We start from the raw sequence: 17,442 nt of genomic DNA on the forward strand, positions 1-17,442 counted from the left end.
TACATAGCCAACCGTGCTAATCAAACTAAACACACAAAAAGCAGTTCTAAACGCATGAGTTTTTCATCCAGATGAGAGGCTGGGGTAGCATGTTCTGTTCACGTAACCGTGTTTCGTTTATTGAAGGGTTTTACAAAAATTACGGGCGAAACATTTAGGCAGGCGAGCAAGCGCACGAACAAACACGTTAAGGCCGTCGTGAACAAGAATATCGTGCCGGTTAAATCCCTGGCCTTTCATCTCCACCCTGCAGCTTCTGGGCCACAACCCTGAACCACATCCACTGGACAAATCATGGTAGCAGTGGCGGCAGCAGCAGCAGCTGATGTGGTTATACTCGATGATTGATTCACGAATGGGAAAATAGTAAACTCTCCGGGCAGTGTGCGGTGTCGTCTGTGGTCCCCACCCAGGACAACCACAGGACGAATCGATGCCCGAATCTCAGATATGGAGGCGGCGGCGGCATCGTCACCACAGCATCGATGACGATTCGCCACTCTGCTACTCCTGACGCGAACGTCTGGCACATCAACCACCTCCATGGAGAATCACGGCTCATCATCATCAACAGCCACACGAGGAAAAAGACAGACCCATCGCCTCACACTCAGACCCATACTCACCCAAAGACCCAGACCTGTATAGAGACCCAGACTCGCATAGAAACCCTTATAATCACACACAGATCGATATGAAGGAGCCATCACCACCACAGCGATCTTATCTTAAAGGAATGTATATAGCACCTTACCCAAGGCACTTTACACAATTAACGGTACATATGGATGTAATGGTGGAGATGTGGTGAATGAAATAGATGAAGTAAAGGGGGAAATCTGTGATGCGTGAATTCCGTGAGAGTGAAATTGGTGGCAGTAAATGATGACGAATGGAGTGAATAAATGATTTCATTTCAGTTTCATGTATTAGGTATAACCCTGTGAGCCATGCGGCTCTTGACTCGGGTGCAACCGCAACAAACAATAACATGAACAAGGAACATCTTAAAGTGACTACACGCAACATAAAAATACGGGAAAAAACAGCAAAGTCTTCCAGAAAAAGCACCGCATTTCAACGCTGTGTGCAAAAATCCCAGTGGGATGCAAGTCAAACAATAAGCAGCACCCTTAAGACAATTTAGATTAAAGTTATTAGGCTAACTCTGTACTACAACAAACAAACATGGCCAAACCAAAACCTTTACAAAATCACCAAAATAAAGCTATAAAAACAATGTAACAGTGATCATAGGAACTGTGATTCGAATGTAACAATAAACGATATACATAACATGTACGACCAAACTTTGCAGCTGGCAGCATGAGTCACTCCATAAAAGCAGGAGCATCAGTAGCAGTATCAACATTTTTCAATCCACCTTTAAAGATCAGCACACTATAATCAAAACTCAAGATCATACTTTGCAGCGGTCGTCCGGAACGATACATTTGATTTCAGGCCATTCTGAATAGCAGTGGCAGCTAGGGGTGTACAACTCCTCTAGAGCAGTTTTGAGTGAAGATCTCACAGTGATCCAAGCTGCAGTTTATTGGCGATAGCATTCCAGACCCTGGGGGCATCAATAGAAAAGGCCCTTGCTCCAGTATATGTACGCAATAAGGAATGTGAAGCTGGTAAATGAGCGAAGACCTTAGGTCACATTTGTTCTTTGAAACAATGATGAATGGGGAATGAGTGAAATCCATATAATGAGAATATTAAGAGGGAACAATAATAGTGGCGGTTATGACGGGGAGATTAAGGGGGGGGGGTCGTAACACAAAAATAGTTTTAAGTTTTATCCGAGTTGGGTATCCACCCCTTACCATAACCAACATGTCTTGGTACTTTTACATCTAGAAAAAAAAAAACTCGGTCTACTCGATGTCACTCCCGCCACCCTCCATCCACACCTCAACCTCAACCCGCTCGGGCTGCGTGTGGAGGTTGAAGTCGCCCGCATCTGCGTCCGCTCCCGAGGCAGAACCTTCTTCATCCGCGCACTCTACCTTGACGCCGGGCCACGTCGCGAAGTCGTCGCCGGCTCCCAGCTCGCGCTTCACCATGGCCACGGCGAAGGAGGGGCAGCGGCGCTCCGTCTGGGAGCCGGGCCATTCCCCTGCTTCTCCCTTGATGGCCTCCGGAGCGAGGCCGTCACGTTCTCCAGGCTCTCGCTTCACCGGCGCGGTGACGGCGGCGGGACTCGGCGCGCCGTTTCGCTCCGCCTCTCTCGCTTCACGGAGCTCTCCCAGCGGCCTGCCGCGAGTGACGAGCTCCCGGTCAGACGACCATGCCGACTCCCCGTTGGCCGTCCACCCCGAGTGGACCACGGGGCGCCCGAACCCCTCCCCACGGCCACAACCACGGTCTCCCCTCGGAGCGGAAGTGACATCGTCCCCGCGGCTCTCCTGCGCCGCTGGCCACGTCTCGGGACCGGGGTTCCCTGCCGGTTCTCGCCTCGCAAGGGACAGGCCCGCCGCGGGTCCTCCTCCTCCTCTTCCTCTGCGGCGGTCAGACCTCGCAATCTCCCCGCCGTGGGACTTCTCGTGAGCGTTCCGGTTCCTCGAACGCTTGAAGCTCTTGCCGCACACGGTGCACTCGTAGGGTCTCGGGCCCGTGTGCGTCTCCTGGTGCCTCCGAAGGTCTTCCAGGCTCGCAAACACCTGGCCGCAGAAGGAACACCCGTGGACCTTCCGCCTCATGTGTATCCTTCGGTGCTTCCTGAGATAGCCCGGCTGCGCGAACGCCTTGCCGCAGACGGCGCACTCGAAAGGCTTCCCGCCGGCGTGGATCCTCCGGTGCTTGTGCAGGCTCCCCACGTCGGCGAAGGCCCTCCCGCACGAGCCGCACGCGAACGGCCTGTCGCCCGCGTGCGCCCGCTCGTGGACGCGCAGGTGGCCCAGGTGCGCGAACGCCCTGCCGCACACGGCGCAGTCGAGCGACCTGCCGGCCGCGTGCGTCTCCGCGTGCCGCCGGAGGTGCCCCGGCCGGGCGAAGCGCCTGCCGCAGACGCCGCAGGCGGGCGGGGCGTCGCGCGCGTGCGTCGCCCGGTGCTTGCGGAGGGTGGTCCGCTGCGCGAAGGCCTTGCCGCAGTCCTCGCAGGCGAAGGGCCGGTCTCCCGTGTGCGTCCGCCGGTGCCTGTGCAGGGTGGTGGACTGCGCAAACGCCTTGCCGCACTCCTCGCACCTGAAGGGCCTCTCGCCCGTGTGCGTCCGCCTGTGGATGGTCATGCTGCTCCGTTGGTCCGTGCCGTAGGGGCACCGGTCGCACTGGTACCGCTTGGCGCAGGACGGCGTCGAGTATCCCTCCTCCACCCCGTCCTCCACCCCGTGCTCCACCCCCTCCTCCACCCCGTCCTCCTCCTCCACTTCCTGCTTCACCACCGCCTCCTCCATCCCCTCCTCCACCCCCTCCTCCACCTCCTGCTTCACCACCTGCTTCACCATCTCCTGCTTCACCATCTCCTCCTTCACGCCCTCCTCCATCCCCTCCTCCATCCCCTCCTTCATCTCCTCCACCTCCTCCTTCACCTCCTCCTTCACCATCTCCTCCTTCACCACCTCCTCCATGTGATTCTATGCAGCAGCGGCAGAGGTGGAAGTGGCTACCACAGAGAACAAAACATCCAGCGTGCATACGGCCTTCCGTTAGCGTATGGCTTGAACAGAAATTTGCTGCTAGCGAGTGGCACCTATAAAGGCCGGATTGGCACAAGAGGCGGTGGGGCGGCCAGCACCACGATGTTTACACAAGTAGCAAGTCGACTTCGGGGGAGGCCCAGGAGAAGTTCAGATAATCGTCAAAAGCACTCGTCATGTATAATAGATAACGCATACCTACTGATACACATGCACACAAAATATGAACATTTCTCCAATTAGTCGTGTAACAATAAAAAACATGAGCCGGAAAAAACGTCTTCTTCATATACACATCTCTCCACATACAAAATAAAAGCATGATTATTTACGCATCAGCCACACAGCCACCTGGGAGTACGCAATTTCAGCAGCATTGATACAGTACAAGCAAAACTCTGGACCGATTTCGACATTCAGTTTCTCATCAGCAGAGTCTGGCTCGCTTGAATCAATTCTGGTGAACTACCCATCTTACAGGCGGGGCGCCTATCTTGACAATCGCACATGAATGTTGTCAATTAGTCATTTAGATTGTTTAGATAATTGGCACGAATAAACATAGGAATGGACACAACTCGATAACCCCGCGTGACCAGTGACTGTGTTCGCTGCGGCGTGCTCACCCACTCCACTCTGGCGGCCTGTGTGCGTGGGGGGGGGGTGAGGCACTCCGCTCTCGTTCCAACACCCACGTGGTTGACGATCGCCGCACCGATGCAGCAGACCGGCGAATTACACGCAGATTGTCGCCGGGTCGAACCCTGTTTACGTTCTGCGCGTGTTGCCGTAGTTATTAGCCATGGAAAATGTATATGCGTGCGGTAATTTGCATTAAGTTGTTGTGCGTAGTGTATAATGTAGTGTAACATTTGACGCTGAAATAAATCGTCGCTACTGTCTTGTCCGTCACGGTGCCAATCACCGGACTGGGTTGCGGCCTCTGGAGCGGTTTCGCCGGATCGGTCAGGCGGATAATGTTGAAAGCGGCCGGATAATCGATTATCAACTTGGGCGCGTCTGACCTCTTTCGCACCGTACGTAGCCAACCGCGCTTGGTCGACCCGTCCTCCCCCAAAGCCGCCTTTCGCCTTTCACACCCCAAGCCGCCGCCACCACGAGAGGCCCAGCGTGGTGAAGTATGGTGACAGGAAGCCGCGCGTGACAGACGAATGGAACAAAGAAGCGGGCTGGCGTGGAGCCGTGCCAGAGCCGTGCCGGAGCCGTGCCAGAGCCGTGCCAGAGCCGTGCCGGGCCCTCCGCGCGGAGGAACTTCCGCGTCCTCGCCCTGCGTGACGTCACATCCGCACGCCGCCGTGACGTCACGTCGCATATTTAAATACAAAGACGATTATTGACACTTAGAAGTTATCTTCTTGGTTCTTTCGGTAAAGTCACGTAGAAGGGAAGCAATAAAATAATAAAAATAAAACATAATAAAACAATGTTTTATTTTTATTATTTTATTACTTCCCTTCTACGTGACTTTACCGAAAGAACCAAGAAGATGAATCCCTGCAGTCACGAAAGCTTTAAATCGAAACTTAAAAGTTAGTCGATTACGCAACATCATCGGTCGATGGATACGAATGCTGGCATGACGTCACAGCGAGACGGACGAGCGCTCCTCGTCGTGACGTCATCGCGCGAGTGATGACGATGTGGGGCGATGACGTCATCGCGCGAATGATGACGATGTGGGGCGATGACGTCATCGCGCGAGTTCGTGACGAGGGGGAGGTGGAGGAGGAGGTCATGGCGGGGTCGACGTTGCTGCGCCTCCGACTCTGGACGTGAGCGGCGCGGGACGCTCCGAGGTGCCTCGCGAGCCGCCCTCTCCTCCTCCTCCCTCGCGGCGACGCCGTGCTGCGTTAGTGTGTGTGTAGTGTGTGTGTAGTGTGTGTGTAGTGTGTGTGTAGTGTGTGTGTAGTGTGTGTGTAGTGTGTGTGTAGTGTGTGTGTAGTGTGTGTGTAGTGTGTGTGTAGTGTGTGTGTAGTGTGTGTGTAGTGTGTGTAGTGTGTGTGTAGTGTGTGTGTAGTGTGTGTGTGTAGTGTGTACTGTGTGTATATACTGTGTGTGTGTAGTGTGTACTATGTAGTGTGTGTAGTGTGTACTATGTAGTGTGTGTGTAGTGTGTGTGTGTAGTGTGTACTGTGTGTATATACTGTGTGTGTGTAGTGTGTACTATGTAGTGTGTGTACTGTGTACTATGTAGTGTGTGTACTGTGTGTGCAGTGTGTAGTGTGTACTATGTAGTGTGTGTAGTGTGTACTATGTAGTGTGTGTGTAGTGTGTGTACTGTGTACTATGTAGTGTGTGTACTGTGTGTGCAGTGTGTGTGTGTACTGTGTGGGGTGTGTGTAGTGTGTACTGTGTACTATGTAGTGTGTGTACTGTGTACTAGGTAGTGTGTGTACTGTGTACTATGTGTACTGTGTGTGTAGTGTGTCGTGTGTGTAGTGTGGGTAGTGTCTAGTGTGTGTGTAGTGTGTGTGTAGTGTGTGTGTGTGTACTGTGTGGTGTGTGTGTAGTGTGTGTAGTGTGTGTGTGTGTGTGGTGTGTCTCTAGTGTGTGTGTAGTGTGTGTGTGTGTGGTGTGTCTCTAGTGTGTGTGTAGTGTGTGTGTGTAGTGTGTGTGTGTGTACTGTGTGGTGTGTGTGTGTAGGGTGTGCAGTGTGTGTGTGTGGTGTGTCTCTAGTGTGTGTGTAGTGTGTGTACTGTGTGCGTAGTGTAGTGTGTGTACTGTGTGTGTACACTGTGTGTGTACTGTGTTTACTGTGTGTGTTTACTGTGTGTGTGTGTGTGTGGTGTGTGTGTACTGTGTGTGTCGTGTGTGATGTGTGTGTGAGTACTGCGCGTTAGTGTGTAGTGCATCCAGTCGCTGTGTCACGTGTCTAGTTTGCTTCCCGTTTTGTCTGTGTGTGTGTGTACTGTGTGTGTGTACTGTGTGTGTGATGTGTGTGTACTGTGTGTGGTACTGTGTGTGTACTGTGTGTGTGTACTGTGTGTGTGATGTGTGTGTGGTGTGTGCGATGTGTGTGTGGTGTCCACGCCGTCAATGAACCGGTGGTGTTTTTGTCGTTCAATGCAGACTGGGAACTTTTTAACTTTATTGTATTTTGCTTAATCTAATCTCAGAACCTTTTTATTTAATTGTCATGGAAATTACGGAGAGATAAAAAAATAACACCGGCCTCAATCGCTTCGGCGTTTTCGCGTGAATTGTTGTGAAAGTGTCGTCTATCGCGTTAGTAACTAAACTAAATCTCAACATGCGGAAACGTTTGCGTTAGTTACGCAAGCGCGCAAGTAGTTCCGGCGCGGCGAGGTTGCGGATGAACACCGCGGAGCGAGAGGCGTCAGGCGGTGAACTGTACAGAGGCTCTCTCGTCGCCGCTGCTACCTCGCTCGCGTCTCGTCAACTTCGCAAAACATCAAAAAAAACATCGCGCCCGTCAATAGCGTTGCCGCAATGAGTGGAAAGCGACCGATCGATCGCGAGAGCGCGGCCTCTGCCCGCAAGCGCAAAGTGATCGATTTGGGTCAGAAGATGGAAATTATAAAGAAGCACGAACGAGGTCAAACTCTGTCGTCCATCTCGCGCGAACTGGGCCTGGCCACCTCCACGGTGAACACGATCCTCAAGGACGCCGCTCGCATCAAGGAGCACGTCAAGGGGCTGGCCCCCTTGACGTCCACCGTGATCACGAAGCAGCGCTCTGGCGCCATCTACGAGATGGAGCAGCAGCTCACGCTCTGGATGGAGGGCAACGTGGAGGCGCTCAGCCTCGTGGCGGTGCAGGCCAAGGCCAGGAGCTTTTTCGAAGCCGTGAAAGGGAAGCACGGAGACCCCGACGCCTCGTTCGCCGCCAGCCACGGCTGGTTCAACAGGTTCAAGGCTCGCTCGCGATCCGGCAACGCGGCGGTGAGCGGCGAGGTCGACCAAGGCGCGGTGGCGGAGCTGCTGCTACTGTATCCACGCGTGCTGAGAAGAATCATCGACGAGGGGGGCTACACGGCACGGCAAGTCTTCAACGTGGACGAGACGGGGCTCTTTTGGAAGAGGATGCCAGAACGGACGTTCCTCTCCAAGGAGGAGAACACGCGGCTGGGATTCAAGCCTCGCAACGATCGCCTCTCACTGCTGCTCGGCGCCAACGCGGCGGGAGATCACAGGCTGAAGCCTCTGCTCGTGTACCATTCGGAATGTCCACGAGCCTTCAAGGGCATCAGCAAGGCCACCCTTCCCGTCTATTTCCGTTCTAATCCGACGGCCTGGGTCACGGCGGCAATCTTCGAGGATTGGTTCGTCAATTGTTTTATCCCCGAGGTGGAGAACTACTGCCGGCACGAGGGCATCCCGTTCAGGGTGCTGCTCGTGGTCGACAATGCCCCGAGTCACCCCGCGCACTTGGACGACTTCCACCCGAACGTCAAAGTCGTGTTTATCCCACCGAACGCAACGTCGGCCCTCCAACCGATGGACCAGGGGGTGAACGCCAAGTGTAAAGCCTACTACCTGCGCAGGACCCTCGCTCAGGCCTTAGAGGCCACGGAGGGAGACGGCGGCAAGAGCTTGCGCGAGTTTTGGGAAGCCTACGACGTGTACCAAGCCGTCCAGAACATCGCCAAGGCCTGGGCAGATGTCACCCAGAGCTGCCTGCACGTGGCCTGGCACAAGCTGTGCCCTCCCCACGCGGTGGAGCCGCAAGGGCGCAGAGGCCCCGAGGTCGACGACGAGTCGCACGCCGAGTTGGCGCAGCGCATCGTGGCCCTCGCCGCCGAGCTCCGGCTGGAGGTCGACGCCGCCGACGTCGAGGAGCTCATCGAGTCGCACGGAGCGGAACTTTCTAGCGAAGACCTCGCGGCGCAGGCGGCGGCGGCCAAGTCGGTGGCCGAGGAGGAGGAGGAGGAAGAGGCTCGAGACGAGGCGGCCGAAGAGCCACGACGCTTCGACGCCGCGCAGATGACCGCCGCGTTCCGCGAGGTCGCCGCGGCCATGGCGCGCTTCGAGAGGATGGACCCCAACGCCTCGCGGTTCTTGGAGGTGAACCGAGGCGTCGAGGAGGCGCTGGCCTGTTACAGGGAGATACACGCAGAGAAGAAGAAGGCGGCCACCGTCAACTCGTCGCTCGATAAGTTTGTAAGGAAGGTGGAGCGGCACGCGTCTTGTTCCGCAGCTCGGCAGCAGCCGTCCTGCTGCACCTCGTCAGCTCGAGTGACTGTCGATGTTGACGCCGACGATGTAACTCCTCTCTCCTCTCCCTCCTCCTCCTCCTCGTCTAGCAATTAAGTCGTCGGTCATTCAGCACCAACACGCGCCTCCCCCCTGAGCTTCACGAGGAGCAAGGTGACGTTTGTAGCGCTACGTAATTGTTGGTTTTCTATGCTAATAACCATCTTACCCCCCCCCCCCTCCCCATGTCTATATTGCGAGTTTTCTTCATTTTAAGTTTATTTAATTAGCTATTTACTAGATGTACTTTGAACACAATTACACTTTGATTGCCCATAGTCTCAGCAAACCACGATCGTCTATTCATAAAAGGTATTTGGGTTACATCACCTTATTTATAAATGTCACAACCCTCCACCACCCGACACGGCCAATCAATAAACAAAGTGTCACGTTGACAAAAGACAAATGAGTTCACTACTTTAGCCCTCGGGCGAGTTGAAGAGTGGATCCATCCACCTGCTTCCGGTCTTGAATAGTGCCAGATGACGTCACCGTTGTTGAACCCCATCAGGATTCGAGGTTGGGGTGGATGCAATTGTGTCATAGATCAGTAGAATTGCTAAGATGTGTTGTGTATTACTTAACAATACGCTTCTAGGCTGCGCTGAGTCTGTAGCTATCACAGCGGTTGAAATTATTTGAATTCTCAATTTCAATTGATTCTGGCCAAGACTAGTTAGAGAATCAATTCAAATTGAAAAGATCACGGGTAATAAATCAGTGGGGTGTCTATGAATGGCAAAGGATATGTCAAGCTGGAATGAGACTACTCGAAACTTATTGGCAGCCTATCGTGGGGCTCGAGGCATGTTCATTGATAATGAATTACCATTGATCGAACAATTGCCGGATGTTAATACAGTATTGAATAATTGGGTGGAAGACTCGCCTCAGTCACACTCCGATGAGATGGAGCGATGAAACCGGATCGTGTGCACGCGTTAGATGGATTACTACATCGCAGCATCGTGAATATGCGGCTTGGGGGAGGCTTTCATCCAGCAGCGGAATGACCATGGCCGATGATGACGACGGCGGTGTATGTGCGTGTGTGCGTACATGTCTAAATAAGTACCTGTGTGTGTGTGTGTACATGTCTAAATAAGTACCTGTGCGTGTGTGCGTACATGTCTAAATAAGTACCTGAGCGTGTGTGCGTACATGTCTAAATAAGTACCTGTGTGTGCGTACATGTCTAAATAAGTACCTGAGCGTGTGTGCGTACATGTCTAAATAAGTACCTGTGTGTGTGTACATGTCTAAATAGGTACCTGTGTGTGTGTGTGTACATGTCTAAATAAGTACCTGTGCGTGTGTGTACATGTCTAAATAAGTACCAGTGCGTGTGTGTACATGTCTAAATAAGTACCTGTGTGTGTGTGTACATGTCTAAATAAGTACCTGTGCGTGTGTGCGTACATGTCTAAATAAGTACCTGTGTGTGTGTGTACATGTCTAAATAAGTACCTGTGCGTGTGTGCGTACATGTCTAAATAAGTACCTGTGTGTGTGTGCGTACATGTCTAAATAAGTACCTGTGCGTGTGTGCGTACATGTCTAAATAAGTACCTGTGTGTGTGTGTACATGTCTAAATAAGTACCTGTGCGTGTGTGCGTACATGTCTAAATAAGTACCTGTGTGTGTGTGCGTACATGTCTAAATAAGTACCTGAGCGTGTGTGCGTACATGTCTAAATAAGTACCTGAGCGTGTGTGCGTACATGTCTAAATAAGTACCTGTGCGTGTGTGCGTACATGTCTAAATAAGTACCTGTGCGTGTGTGCGTACATGTCTAAATAAGTACCTGTGTGTGTGTGTACATGTCTAAATAAGTACCTGAGCGTGTGTGCGTACATGTCTAAATAAGTACCTGAGCGTGTGTGCGTACATGTCTAAATAAGTACCTGTGTGTGTGTACATGTCTAAATAAGTACCTGTGCGTGTGTGTGTACATGTCTAAATAAGTACCTGTGCGTGTGTGTGTACATGTCTAAATAAGTACCTGAGCGTGTGTGCGTACATGTCTAAATAAGTACCTGTGTGTGTGTACATGTCTAAATAAGTACCTGTGTGTGTGTGTACATGTCTAAATAAGTACCTGTGCGTGTGTGCGTACATGTCTTCAAGTACCTGAGCATGTGTGTGTACATGTCTAAATAAGTACCTGTGCGTGTGTGTGTACATGTCTAAATAAGTACCTGTGCGTGTGTGTACATGTCTAAATAAGTACCTGTGCGTGTGTGTGTGTACATGTCTAAATAAGTACCTGTGCGTGTGTGCGTACATGTCTAAATAAGTACCTGTGCGTGTGTGCGTACATGTCTAAATAAGTACCTGAGCGTGTGTGCGTACATGTCTAAATAAGTACCTGAGCGTGTGTGTGTACATGTCTAAATAAGTACCTGTGCGTGTGTGCGTTCATGTCTAAATAAGTACCTGTGCGTGTGTGTGCATACATGTCTAAATAAGTACCTGTGCGTGTGTGCTATGTGGAGACAAAGGCAGCCGGGCATGGTGCTGTCGGCCTTCGTAGGTGCTCGGTAACAGCACTTGCCCCCCAAAAGTCTGTTTAGGCTCTATGGGGAATCTTTATTTTTGCGTGCCCATGTGCTTCTGTGTTGATGCTAATGCAGGTTGTGCACATGCTTAGGAAGCCACTGGAGCTATGCACTTTGAAATCTACATTGAAAACGAATTTCTTTAAAACTGCTTTTAATCTTGATTTGAAGCTTTCGTGACTGCAGGCATCCATACTCTTTGGTTCTTTCGGTAAAGTCACGTGGGTAGAAATAAAATAAATCACGACGTTTCGATCGCAACACAAGCGGTCGTCCTCAGGCGGAAACAATATAATCCAGCAGTGGAACATATAATCCAGCATGTGAAACTGCGTTTTAACCAGTTGATAAATGCGTTAGTAACGTTATTAACCAGTTCCACTGCTGGATTATATGTTTTCCGCCTGAGGACGACCGCTTGTGTTGCGATCAAAACGTCGTGATTTATTTTATTTCATACCTATGTGACTTTACCAAAAGAACCAGAGTGCTGCTTTTAATGTTTAGTTAATTTTCCTTCCCCCGCACCTTCGATTAGCACGGTTGGTTACGTGCGTTGTGGAAAGTTATACTTACATCACCATCACCTCCGATTTGTACGCATTTGTGTTGTCTGTCTGCAGCCAGCAATTCCTGCGGCCCCCGGCTCTGTTCCCGCGCGACTGAAATGGAGCGGCGACAGCCCATTACCAAGTGGCACCAGTGCGGCCGGTGTACTTACAACACCCACCGCAGGGACCACATGAGGATCCACCTGAGGACGCACACGGGGGAGAAGCCCTTCAAGTGCAGTGACTGCGCGAAGGCGTTCACGCAGCTGGGCAGCCTCCAGACGCACCGGAGGACGCACACGAGCCAGAAGCCCTTCAAGTGCACCGTGTGCGACAAGGCGTTCACGCAGCTGGGCAACCTGAAGACGCACCTGAGGACGCACACGGGCGAGAAGCCCTTCAAGTGCGCCGTCTGCGAGAAGGCGTTCACGGTGTCGTCGCACCTCCAGAGGCACCAGAGCACGCACACGGGCGAGAAGCTCTTCAAGTGTACCGTGTGCAACAAGGCGTTTGCCCAGGCGGGGGCCCTTAACAAACATCAGAAGGTCCACCGGGAGGTTGCGGCGGCGGCGACGGCGGCGTCGACGCCGGGGCGCGAAGGCCAAGACGCCGCTTCGAGCATGGCTCCCCGGCAAAGGGAACCGGAGGGAAATCCCGTGCGAGAAGCGCGGCCGGGGGTGAAGGTGAAACGCGAAGCGGACGTGTCCGCCGCCGCCGACGCCGCCCCAAAGCCCGGGCTTCACGGCGGCCACCTGGGTGCCCGTGCCGGGGAGAGGACCCACGGGTGCGGCGTTCGCGGCAAGGCCATCTTCTGTTCGGGAACCCTGCACAGGCACCGTAAAATCCACCCGGAGAGGATGCCCAACTCGAAGCCGCCGCCGCCACCGAGAGAGGCGCCCCACGCGGCCCCGTCGAGCGGACGGGCGTTCAGCCTGGCGGACCATCTTCGCGGCATGAGGCACGGGCGTGCAGGCGTCGGCGGGGCGCACGGGTGTACCGAGCGCAGGAGGGCGCCCGTGCCGGCGAGAGAGCTCCCCGGTGCCCGCACGCCGGCGCCTGCCGGCGCGCGGAAGGTGACTCTCGAAGGCGGCGGCCGTGGCGCCGCGGTCACGGCTCCGCCATCGAAGCGAAAGCGCGAAGGAAATCCCGGCTTCGAGACGTGGCCTGGCGTCAAGGTGGAAGACGGAGGCGGGAGCTGTCAATACGCCCCGCCGACCGTCGTGCGGGACTGCCACGGAGAGAGCCGAGGTGGCTGGGCGGCACGGCCGAGGGCGCCACGGGGACGCGGGGGCGCCGCCCCGAGAACGGACGACGATGACGAGCGCCACGATGATGGCGCGTGGGGAGAGGGGGGGGAGGGGGCCCTTCCTTCTTCCTCCGTAGAGGATGAGGATGTGAGCGACACGGAGGATGACGAGGGGTCATAGATGCTGTCCTATGCTTTTTTTTATTTATTTTACCAGGTCAGGCCCACACAGAGCTATGCGTAGGCCGTTTGATAGCTCAACGAAGTGGCTTATCATTATTGTCGTGTAGAAATGTATAGCAGCTAAATACTATAAATGCACGTCGATTCTACATGTGGAGGGAAAAACTGGAGGACCCGGTGAAAAATCCACACGATCACAGGGAGATAGACGCGCAAACTCCAAATATTCAGCAGGCATCAGCACCGGGATGGACCCCACGACCTCCTGCGTACCAGGCGAGGGAGTTAACATCTCCTAGCCACCATGGCGCAGGTGGGAGAGGCTCAACTGTTCCACAAGCCCTGGAGGAGGAGGAGCACGTGAAGAACGCACTTTGTTGCAGAGACCGGAGTCAAGATTAAGTACCCTTCCAAGCACACGTCAATGTAATATTTTCCGCAGTGGTCTTAACAACCCTTTGCCGTTCCGAGGCGTCTGCATGTTGATGAGGGGTAGGTTCCGGTCACCGTTGACTCTCGGAACACGCAAGCGGTTCGGCGTTAATTTTATTTAGAGAGGCTTTGTAGTGCCGTTGTTGTTAAAGACATTGTACTCACCGCAGAGAACTGTAGCGACACGATCGCACCCTGTGATAGCTTGTTCCAAACTGTGCCACGCCCTCCCACATGGCCTCGTGGGAGCCTCTTTATGTTTTCCGACTTTGTTCCGATACGTACGCATGTGTACGTCCATGGAACTGATGATGTACACATACGTCATCGGAAAGGGAAAGGGTTTAATAAATCCCAGTTGCCATTTAAATGCATGGTCGCACTTTCGGGAGATGTTTGCAGAGACCGAAAATCGCTTATTGGAGCGGTGGCGAAGCGGTTAGCGCCCTGCGCTATGAAAATCGGCGACCAGAGTTCGATTTCCGCTCACGGCCAACACCAGTGACAGTTGTCTGAACCGGTGATGGGCCTCCCCTATGTTAACTCAGCCTCAAATCTCTATCTGATGCAGTGTGTAAACATCGCCACTGGGGAGACAAAAGCGGTCGGGCGGGTACTGGCCACCCACCACCTCGTGTGCAGTGGTGCCAGCCTTCGTAGGTATTACTCGCTAACACAGCACTTGCCTCAACAGTCTATTAAGGCTATATGGGGGATCTTTGTGTGGGAGACCTCAGCTTTCCGGCTTGGTTATCGGATCGTACCACGTGTTGTTCGGCACAGTGTCTGACGTTTCTCTCCACGTGCTGGAGCTTCAGAGAATTATACAGCACAGCCGTGAAAACCCACACAGTAGAAAATGTTGATATAATAATGTTTTAATGTTATATATAGCGTCGTCGTTCGCGCAAATTGCATCTCACAATAGCTAAGGAATCGCAGACGAAGCTGGAAGGTAGCCAGGCGGTTGAGCCGGCGCTAAAAAGTGCTGAAGCCCAATTAATGAGTGTTTGTGGATTATATATCCATCAAGAGAATCCGCATGGAAGGAAAGCGTTTCAACTCATCTCTTTAGGACAGATTTTAGTTTGTGGTCCGTTCCCCGCACCTCCGATTAGCAGAGTTGGCTACGTAAGGTTACGACAGAAGTTCAGTGACATACTCGCGTGTGTGGGGAGGATTCCACTCCTGCAGAAACACAAAACAAACATCGTAAGATGCACAGGAAGCAGAAGGTGACGTTTTAATGTGAAGATCAAGATCCGAAGAGTGAGTCCATTTCTCATAGCATTACAGGTAGGCCTCTACTTACGATGCAGATGCGTTACGACGACCCCATCGTAAGTCGAAAATATCGTAAGTCGAAAATGGCCCAGCCTACCCAGGAGTCTTGAAGAACAGAGCAATTTACAGTACCGTACTGTATAAACTATATACTGTATTTATTAATTACAATACTGTATTGCACAGTAAAAGTAAAAAACAAGGTAAATTCTTAGCCTACCTATATGAACTGCAATTTCACAGAAAGCTTTTTCAGGAAATAATCCTATCTGCTATAAAAACGTTTAACATGCATTGAACACCGATACAACTTAACTCAGTCGACCGCTGGTGAGAGTGAGAGGCATCACCACACAAGGCGGGAGATGCGTGCAGTAACATCCCGGCAGCGTCCCAATGTGCAGCATCGTACCTCGTACGCTGCTGCGTTTGCCTGCCGCGCGAAATGTAAAATATTTGACAATTTTGTCAAATCGCTATCGTAAGATCGAAATAACGTAAGTCGGATCATCGTAAGTCGGGGACTACCTGTGTTGTTCCATCAGTTTACCCAGGAAAGCCTCGCTTGGTCTCAAGACTCCTTTGAAGGATCCTTGAAAGGTGTCTCAGCAGAGGGCGACACTTGCGATGTGCGTCCCAATCATCACTCTGTCGGTCCCAATCATCACTCTGTCGCGTGTGGTCCATGATCTTCAACGTCCGCTCAGAAGCAGACGGCACGTACTATTTTGTTATGGTTAAATACACCACCAACATATTTAAAGTCAAGTAGATAGGTAAAAAAAATGTATTTTTTCATTATTTTTTTTAACCTATTTACGTGATCTTGGTTATTTCGGTAAAGTCACGTAGAAGGGAAATAATATAAAAATAAAACAAAATAAAAATTCTCACGACGTTTCGGCCACAACACAAGCAGCCGTCCTCAGGTGAAGACAGAGCTGTCGGAAAGACAGCGTCCCAATGAACACTGCTAAGCTTGGCAGCGTATATTTAAGCTGGGTCGGGGGGAGGAGAGCACCTTGACAAAGGAGTTTACATATCAACAGCGGAATTAAGCATATTGATGGAAAATGCAGATATGGGATTAGTCACTCCTTGTGGAATGTGTACGTGACTTTACCGAAAAACCCAAAGAAATATGAATTCCTGCAGTCACGAAAGCTTTAAGTCAAGATTTACACGACTAACAGTATTGATCAGGGCGGCCGTGGGGCCTCGAAGCCCGAACCTCCACAAAGCAAGCGGCCACACGCGCTATCGACCGGCAGGGTTACGAGACGAGAGCAAAACGCATGGCTGAGAGACCCATTCCGCCCCCGTGGCCAGCGGTGGAAGGGGACATGTGAATACGGATCGTCCGTTCTGGGACCCCCAACCTCTGCCAGGTCGAGAGGGGAAGCGTGGAGGGCCTCGCCGGAGGTGTGGAGTCAACCGGCATGTGGGCCTGGTGGATATTATAAACTTTTTTTTACTTTACTAGGTAAGGCCAACCGAGCTATCGAGCTATTTTTTCACAAGCGACTTGGCCGCATGTCACGATCGCTCAACGAGAGCTGGATTATCGTCACGTGAAACGTTATAGCGGCCAAATACCCTAGACGCATGATGTTGAAGTCGACATGAGGAGGGGAAAACCCGGGGGACCCGGAGAAAAATCCACGCAACCATGGGGAGAGAGAAACACGCAATCTCCATATATATAGAGGCATCAGGGTCGGGATCGAACCCGCGGCCTCCTGCATACCAGGCGAGGTAGTTAACATCTCCTAGCCACCGTTGTAGCCAGGAATGGGAGGCTAAGGAGCTCCACAGCTAATTGTATTTGTACGCAGACTTTATTATAATATCCCAACTGGATAGTCCATGCACTGCTGGCGGAAGTGCCTCCCAACTCTTCTGCTCTCCTTCGACGTCCCGACGTCTTGGAAGACGGGGTTACCCACTCTCTACCCCGCCACGCGTCGTGACCCCTTGTTGACCCGCAGCCTCTGTGCTGACCCTTACGCTGCATGGCAGTAACGTTGTAGTGCGGTGATTAAATGTGTGCCATGTAATCGATCATAATCATTAAATACGTTGTGATTTGTGATCACTCATTGCAGTTCCGTTTATTGCACGAGTGCTTTCCTTTAGGAAACATTAACATTTGCGCGTGTGACAATATCAAAATAACTTTTTAATATGCGGTGTGTGTGCTCAAATGTGTTCCCGCTCACGGCTATCATCAACACCCAGTGGCAATTATCTGAACCGGTCCTGGGCATCCCCTAGGTTGACTCGGTCTCAAATAAGTAACCTGGTG

At 52.3% G+C, this 17,442-nt stretch overlaps 2 protein-coding genes across 2 annotated transcripts; one reads left to right on the forward strand and one right to left on the reverse strand.

Annotated features, from left to right (window-relative positions):
- Window positions 1-92: 92 nt before the first annotated feature.
- LOC133348481 (zinc finger protein 782-like) lies at window positions 93-3,428 on the reverse strand. The gene has a single exon (XM_061561676.1). The coding sequence runs from the start codon at window positions 3,399-3,401 to the stop codon at window positions 1,884-1,886; it is 1,518 nt and encodes a 505-aa protein (XP_061417660.1). The 5' UTR covers window positions 3,402-3,428; the 3' UTR covers window positions 93-1,883.
- A 3,205-nt stretch (window positions 3,429-6,633) lies between these two features.
- Window positions 6,634-17,232, forward strand: LOC133349886 (tigger transposable element-derived protein 1-like). Its single transcript, XM_061564133.1, has 3 exons — window positions 6,634-8,786; window positions 8,930-8,993; window positions 12,065-17,232. The coding sequence occupies exons 1-3, from the start codon at window positions 7,116-7,118 to the stop codon at window positions 13,417-13,419; spliced, it is 3,090 nt and encodes a 1,029-aa protein (XP_061420117.1). The 5' UTR covers window positions 6,634-7,115; the 3' UTR covers window positions 13,420-17,232.
- Window positions 17,233-17,442: the final 210 nt, after the last annotated feature.

Source organism: Lethenteron reissneri, chromosome 1, assembly GCF_015708825.2.
Source record: "Lethenteron reissneri isolate LAM-NWPU_2019-01 chromosome 1, ASM1570882v1, whole genome shotgun sequence".
In the NCBI taxonomy this organism is placed as follows: domain Eukaryota; kingdom Metazoa; phylum Chordata; class Hyperoartia; order Petromyzontiformes; family Petromyzontidae; genus Lethenteron; species Lethenteron reissneri.

Excerpts from the sequence above, each read along its gene's own strand:
- LOC133348481 (XM_061561676.1), bottom strand. The coding sequence starts at position 3,401 with ATGGAGGAGGCGGTGGTGAAGCAGGAAGTGGAGGAGGAGGACGGGGTG.
- LOC133349886 (XM_061564133.1), top strand. The coding sequence starts at position 7,116 with ATGAGTGGAAAGCGACCGATCGATCGCGAGAGCGCGGCCTCTGCCCGC. Across the intron at positions 8,787-8,929 it reads ACTCGTCGCTCGATAAGTTT|CAATTAAGTCGTCGGTCATT; the intron begins GTAAGGAAGGTG and ends CTCCTCGTCTAG. Across the intron at positions 8,994-12,064 it reads TGAGCTTCACGAGGAGCAAG|CCAGCAATTCCTGCGGCCCC; the intron begins GTGACGTTTGTA and ends GTCTGTCTGCAG.